Genomic DNA, 8,147 nt, shown 5'->3' with positions numbered 1-8,147 from the left:
ACAGTTATAGGAACTGTTTATAACTCACAAAGATTCAGTGATTGGTGCAGTCTGCGTGGTTGTCTGATTTCATTTGTCCTATTGCGCTTTCTCATAATGTCGCAATGGAGGTAGGTCACTTTTGCTTAGTACAGTATCCAGGTTGGCCACTAAGTTTAAAATTCTAGATGGCGAACCTTTAATGTTACAACTCAAGGTGGTGGTCCAGGATATCATCGGTGACGTCAGAATCCAAGGTGGCTATGCAGGATGGCAGAACTGCGGTTATAGGCAGATCCCAGAGGAGATATTCCAATTTCTGTACCGCTGTAGTTGCTTAGCCGCACTACTCTGCCACCCCATCCACTCAGCAGGCGAAGTCAGCAGATGTATTCAGTACACTGTAGTGAAAGATTGCTCCAAAGAACTGTCATCGTAGATTGGCCACATCCAGACAGAGGAAACTGACTCACACACTTGAGTTTAATTACTTACCACACTATGTTTATAATAATAATTATTATTACAGTTATTCATTATGTATATTTGTATGTGTTTCAAGGTTTTTATTTATTATTTCTCCCTCAGTGCAACAGCTCCCTGACGTGTAGCAGCATTAGCAGTCAACTCAACACACAGTCAGACACCCTGATGCAGCACCTAATATGTTGAATATGTTGGAGCAGTACATAGAATTGTTTCCAGACTTCGGGTTTCCTCTATACCCAACATCTGCATCGATCATTGAGTCGCCAGCATTGTATAGTGAACTTGATGTATCAGACCAAAAATTTAGTAAGTATGCAGAATTGTTTCCATAATTTGAGTTTCCACCATCGACATAACATAACAGGCTGAATGTGAATGACGTTAAATGGGTTTTTACAGGCTTTGTATGAGATTGACAGTTCAGTGTAGTAAATTCATGATTTAGTGACATGAAAAAAGCACTTTCAGACCACATATGCCACTAATACGAGTATATCAGCATTCGTCACAAATACCTGCAATGTTCAACTTGCGATCAATTATAATGTATTTCCACACAGTATGCATTCGCGACTGTGATAATACTATGTAATGTACCCACTTTCAAGAACCTACTTTCACAAACTTGATGTGTGCTTCCCTGGCCTTTTAGTGCGCTGTGGACAAGCATCTCAGGTTGCAAGCTTATGTGTAATGGATTTTATGAAAATGTCTGATCAGAACACAGCTAACAGATCAGAACTAAACTGTGCTTCAGTTAATCGGAAACCTCAAACATGCTGAATTAAATATGCAATTAAGATTACTAAAGTACAAATGATAATTAGAATGAAATAAAATAATCAGCCTTCATCGTAAAAAAGTTGTTTTGTTTATGGTGACCGGTTTCAGTCTTCAAACATCATCTGTGGACCACAGGCAAACGTCTTTTCTGTCATCAAGATTGACTATTTTATTAAATCAGATTTAGATCGTTGAGTTTGCCAATTATGTTACTAAAAATTATTGACTAGTATGATTTACATGTTCAGCAATTTAGATAAAGAGGCAGTCGATATGTATCTGAAGGAGGAACTGGAAATGTTCACCTATGGGCAGGGACATGTGGTGTAACTGTAGCTCAAGTTTAAAAGAATAGTTGTCCATGCCCAGGATATATACATATTATCTAGTAAAACAATTCTTGAGGTGAGAAACATGAATTTACAGTTCAATTATTGCTATGTTGAAGGCATTCAGCAAATTTTTACATCAGATGAAACTTAACAGCTCAGCTTTTTTACTGTCAGAGAGTGAAATAGACTTCACAGTTGTAACAAAATACGTTACAGGAAAAATTGTATCAAAATACCTCATGTCTCAGGAAAAATTGTAACAAAATATCTCTCCGTTTCGTTAAACGTTAATTTTGTGATTTCTCTACAGAAAGCTAATAAGCTTTATGTAGAGAAATCTCAAAACTAACCATCTGAGATATATGAAATAGTAGGTGCGAAAGGATAAGACTACACCTGGAGAGAGATTTTCCAGTCGGAGTCATTGCTGTGTCAACAGGACTTAGAACATTTTACTTAAATTGAATCTCAGTACGTGAACTGATGCATTTTTCAGCTGTTGTTAGACGTGGTAGTTCATCATTAGAAGAGAAAAAGTGTGAAATGTGATCACTCAAAAATTGAAGTGTGAACAGGCGAAGTATACAAGACATGTATGGATGGGAGCGAGACTATACTTGGAAGTAGCACCCTTAAGTGTTGGACAGGACGGCATCTTACATGGATGGTACGCCATAGCCCTACATCCAAATGCGTTATCCAGATGGGATAGTACAGCACATTAGCCAGATGGTATAATGTAGTGTTGTACCCAAATGGGTTTGTACAGCATGTTAGTAGAATGGTATTCTGTGGTGCTGTAGGGTGGTGCTGTATTCGAAAACAGTAGAGATTTTATGCATCGTGGGACAGGGTGGCAGTCAGACCAGGACTGTGATGAAGCAAATATGCCTACTGTATGAATGGACGAGTGAAAAACCAAACCTGTACCCTGAGCACAGAGCTTGATGTACGTCACTGAACAATGGCAGTTACATTGGACGATAAGTGTAGGCACATTTAAAGGCATTAAATGCATGCCATAGTCTCACCATACTTCTCATAGTGTAAAGCCTAACTTCAATTCAAATATCACAAATAAGCAGAAAAACGTGTCGTCTAGAAAACAACCGCATGCAGGAAAGAGAAGGAACAGCAACTGAATGCAGGATGCCAAAAGCAGAAAGAAGAATGCTTTGTCCAGCACTCAACAGGACTCACAAACATGTGACATGGCCCACACAGGCCTGTGATTGGCTCGTAATTGCTGCCTCCAAAGTATAGGTCAGTAGACAGCTCCCCAGAACTGAACATTGGACCCATATCTGAAATTGGCTTGTATGGTATCTACAGAAGACAATGAGTGAATTAGTGAATAAATAAATTAATATACCAAAAAATGTAACTATATAAATTACTATTAATGAGGATATTTTATTGTGTTACTATAAACTATATATAAATACTGTACAGATTAACATGTATAACTTTTGCTGTCCAGACGTCATGCAATATTCAGTATGTAAAACAAAATATGCAAAAATGTAACAATACCTTTCATATAATGAAGGCTACACACATGTGGCACAACAAATTGTTTGATTCAATTGTAGTTGGACAGCTATCAAATGATAAATATCAACATACAGATTATTTTTGAATTACTTGTAACGTAGTTTCAGTGTTCCAGCTCGCACAATGGGGTACTTGTCACCAGTGCATATGCCGTGGTAGTCATCGAGAGACAGGTCGGAGAAGGCGATGCCGCCCAGGCTCTTCATCTTGGCGTAGGCTGCCTTGTACTGGGCAACGTCTGGGTCCTCGTAGCCGACCCACAGGCCAGTTACGTCCCCAGAGGGCAGCCGGAAGCCGTAGGAGCCCAGACGGTCGGTGGGGTCTGTCACGCGGCTCAGCGTCGTCTTGTAGCCGGCGTTGCCAGCGTTCGGCAGCAGCATGCACACCGTCTGGAACGCCATTATGCCGGCGGTGTTGGCGATGTTGTCCGTGTCACCAGCTCCGTCTGCCTCGATTGGTGGAACTCCCGACACTCTGCTGTCATCGTCCAGTTTCCACGTGCGAGCAAAGGTCGGAATACCGAGGACAATCTTCCTGGCTGTAAAGAGAAGACAGTCCATGAAATCAGCGGTTCCTGTTTTCTTTCCTCATCTTGAGAAACAGAACAGTTACCTGCACCATTTAAGCATTTTAGGGACTTTTGCAACATGGTTCGATTCCAGAATGAGATTTTCAATCTGCAGCGGAGTGTGCGCTGATATGAAACTTCCTGGCAGATTAAAACTGTGTGCCGGACCGAGACTCGAACTCGGGACCTTTGCCCTTCGCGGGCAAGTGCTCTACCAACTGAGCCACCCAAGTACGGCTCACGCCCCGTCCTCACAGCTTTACTTCTGCCAGTATCTCGTCTCCTACCTTCCAAACTTTACAGAAGCTCTCTTGCGAAGTCCTTTCTTTCAGGAGTGCTAGTTCTGCAGGGTTCGCAGGAGAGCTTCTGTAAAGTGTGGAAGGTAGGAGACGAGATACTGGCAGAAGTAAAGCTGTGAGGACGGGTCGTGAGTCGTGCTTGGGTAGCTCAGTTGGTAGAGCACCTGCCCGCGAAAGGCAAAGGTCCCGAGTTCGAGTCTCGGTCTGGTACACAGTTTTAATCTGCCAGGAAGTTTCATGGTTCGATTGTTTGCCATTTCATCTTATGGTGAATACATTTTGTTTCTCGTAGGATGTACTTGTACGAGGGTTGGGACTTAAATAGTGGCAACTATTTATTCACAACCGATAAAAAAGAGTTACATATTTGCACCTGTTACTGTTCTCCAAAGTAGTCACTAGCGTTGTGTAGAACCCGTTTCCAGCGATGTGGAAGGCGTAGTATACCGTTAGCAGAGCCTGTTCTGTTGATAGTGCGAATGGAAGGGTCTACTGCCGGTCGAATCTCTGGAACAGTTCTGAAGCGAATGCCACGAAGTGGTTCCTTCATCTTCGGAATCAAATCAAAGTCACAAGGGCTAAGTCTGGGAAGTATGATGGATGGTACAGTACTTCCCAGTCCCATCACCAAACAGAGCAGCCACTGCTTGTGCTGTATGCGCCCGAGCATTGTTGTGCAAAATGATGGTTGGGTTGCACAGAAAGTGTTGCCGCTTCTTTCGCAAAGCTGGTCGCAGGTGTTTCTCTAAAAACGAACAGTAATACTGTGCATTGACGGTCTGCTGTGGAGGAACGTGATGTGTTATGATAACACCATCACAGTCGTACACGAGGATCACCATAACTTTAGACCACGCACCATCAACAGAACAGGCTCTGCTTATGGTATACTACGTCTTCCACATCGCTGGCAACGGGTTCTACACAACGCTGGTGACTACTTTGAAGGACGGTAACACGTGAAAACATGTAACTCGTTTGTGTCGGTTGTGAATAAATAGTTGCCACTATGTAAGTTCCAACCCTCGTTTGTGTATGTATTGATGTGTTTATGTGGGATCAAGCGAAAAGCACGTTATCTCACAGGACAAAATTTTAGTGACCCTGTTAAAGGAGCATACTGGGTACTTTGGTATGCTGTATGTGGTCTAGGTGGTGATTATATGACTTCCCTCTACTGACATAAGTCATGGCAGTCAAGTGATAGGTATATGCTAATCTGATGTGTGGAATCATCAAAATAAATCCTGTCTGACCCAGAGTAAGATTCACTGTAAGCTTGTGTATTGTGTATTGAACTGGGGACCTAGAAACAGCGGAGAGGCTTTGTCCCAGCATAGCCCTCAGTGGTACACAACCCCACAACAGGCCACAGCAGTCCACCCACCCCACCGCCGCCCCACACCGAACCTAGGGTTATTGTGCAGTTTGGCCCCAAGTGGAGCCCCCACCCCACCGCCCTGGGAAAGTCTAATAGCAGACAAGTGTAACCCCAAATGTTTCTGTGGTAGAGTAATTATGGAGTACGTGTACATGGAGACAGTGTTTGCGTAGCAATTGCCGACATTGTAGAACTGAGGCGGAATAAGGGGAACCAGCCACCTTTTGCGGAGGCAGATGGAAAACCGTGCGGATTCGTGCCGGGGACCGGCACGCCTTCCCGCTCAGGAAGCAGCGCGTTAGACAGCGCGGCTAGCCGGGCGGGCTTCACTCTAAGCTTACTTGCTGCCTCATGTGAGGTTTCCAAGCGGTTTCTGACGACTGCTAGATTGTTTCCCTCGAGAAAGCTTTGCATGTTTTTGGTGATAGCTCTGGATCTGTTTCCCTTGTAGTGTTCTCTGAATGTTGACTGTGGAAGCCAAGTAGGAGCCCTGTCAACGTCTGATATCACAGTCTAAAACCAGAGCCCCACCGCAAGTGCCACGCTAGAGAGGCACTCTGCTGGAACTTAACCTCAAAGTGTCTATTTACCACAGATGTCTCCAGAGTGTATTGGAGACTGCTGTCTTAACCGATGCATACAGGAAAGAGGCGGTCTTCTATTTGAGAAAATTCGCAGTTAGTTCTTGAAGCGGTCATGCAACTCGCACCAGACCTTATACCTTGTGATTGGTTTGGCAGTCCCTGTGACCTTCTAGTCAGCAGTGAACTGTGATACGTAGAAAACTTACAATGAATCTTAATCGTATGAGATGGTCGTAACATTGGTCGACATAGTGACAAAATAACAGGTAGAAGCTACCGTGTCTGGACTGGCCCATGACATAGTTGCTCGATTTACTGGTCGATCAGCGCAGTCTTTGAACGTGTCTACAAGCAATGGTGCACCATTCGCAGCCACGTAATATGGCCTAACAACAAGGTCCGTCAAAAGACACTAACTGAAAGGAACTGGTAACAAGTGTCCCGCCTTATCGACAGTAATCGGTTTCAAACTCGACAGGGACTGCTGCTGTCACTGAATCCAGGTCCATCTCAGTAATCTTCCGAGTGAACATTGGCAAGGCAGCTGCATGTATATTTGGAGATAGGTACCTCGCAAGGGATCATTCCTCACAGTGGCATTTTAAGCTGCGCATCGTGAATGGCGAAAGGCACAGAAACTCGTCAACTGATTGCGGGATGTAGATGGTGTGCTCTGATGCATAGCTTCCAATGTGAAGTGCTTATGGCATACAGATAAGAGTGCACCAAATTTCTTTAGACTGTGTTGCATATTCAGACAAAAGTTCGTTTACAGACAGATTTGTCCTCTATTTTAAATGACAGTAAAACGAATGTGGTAGGTATTTTTGTTCCTGATGGCCCTAGCGTGCAAAATATATCTTGTAATTATATGATTAGATAATGAAATACTCTATCTGATCAAAAGTAGCCGGACACCCCCAAAGACATACGTTTTTTGATATTAGGTGCATTGTGCTGCCACCTACTGCCAGGTACTCCATATCAGCAACCTCAGTAGTCATTAGACATCGTGAGAGAGCAGAATGGGGTGCTCCGCGGAACTCACGGACATCCAACGTGGTCAAGTGATTGGGTGACACTTGTCTCATACGTCTGAACGCGAGATTTCCATATTCCTAAACATCCCTTGTTCATGTTCGAACGGCTGCTCATAAGCCACACATCACGCCGGTAAATGGCAAACGACGCCTAGCTTGGTATAAGGAGCGTAAACATTGGACGATTGAACAGTGGTAAAACGTTGTGTGGAGTGACGAATCACGATACACAATGTGGCGATCCGATGGCAGGGTGTGAGTACGGTGCCAGAGTGTGTACTGCCAACCGTAAAATTCAGAGGCGGTCGTGTTTTTCATGAAGGGGGGATTGCACCCTATGTTGTTTTGCGTGGCACAATCACAGCACAACATTACATTGATGTTTTAAGTACCTTCTTGTTTCCCATTGTTGAAGAGCAATTCTTGGATGGCGATTGCATCTCTCAACACGATCAAGCACCTGTTCATAATGCACGGCCTGGGGCAGAGTGGTTACAAAGACAGTAACATCCCTACAATGGAGTGTCCTGGACAGAGTCCTGACATGAATCCTATGGAACACCTTTGCGATGTTTTGGAACGCCGACTTCGTGCCAGGCCTCACCGACCGACATCGATATCTCTCCTCAGTGCAGCACTCCGTGAAGAATGGGCTGCCATTCCACAAGAAACCTTCCACCACCTGCTTGAACGTATGCCTGCGAGAGTGGAAGCTGTCATCAAGGCTAAGGGTGGGCCAACACCATACTGAATTCTAGCATTGCCGATGGAGTGCGCCACGAACTTGTAAGTCATTTTCAGCCAGGTCTCGATACTTTTGATCACATGTGTTCCAGTTGCACTATGAGTTTTATTGTCTACATCACATTGAGCTCATTTCACCATACTCCCGTCGTCAGGTGCTGTGTAAATACATTTATAGGCAATATGCTTGATGCTGTAAACTGTAACTATGATCATAACGGTATTAAACATTCGGCTAGTGTTTTTTCCTTACTTGTAATATCGGTGCTGCCATGCGCTGTCTTTGTTGGAATTTGTATTTAGATATTATTTGGATGTTCGTTGTACATGTAATGTTTACATATGGATTAGTCCGGTTTTGTGCCTTATTCTCTCTCTTGACAACTTGGATGAC

The 8,147-nt window shown here is 43.8% G+C and overlaps 1 protein-coding gene across 1 annotated transcript in view; it reads right to left on the bottom strand.

Moving 5' to 3' along the window:
* Positions 1–2,959: 2,959 nt before the first annotated feature.
* Positions 2,960–8,147, bottom strand: part of LOC126470865 (chitinase-like protein Idgf4) — a 47,349-nt gene continuing 42,161 nt past the window's right edge. Inside the window, exon 6 of the mRNA XM_050098884.1 lies at positions 2,960–3,675. Within this exon, the coding sequence (XP_049954841.1) occupies positions 3,224–3,675 (452 nt within the window). The 3' untranslated portion in view covers positions 2,960–3,223. The remainder of the gene's footprint in view (positions 3,676–8,147) is intronic.

Source organism: Schistocerca serialis, chromosome 1, assembly GCF_023864345.2.
Source record: "Schistocerca serialis cubense isolate TAMUIC-IGC-003099 chromosome 1, iqSchSeri2.2, whole genome shotgun sequence".
NCBI classification, from domain to species: domain Eukaryota; kingdom Metazoa; phylum Arthropoda; class Insecta; order Orthoptera; family Acrididae; genus Schistocerca; species Schistocerca serialis.
This window is presented reverse-complemented; position numbering and strand designations above follow the sequence as displayed.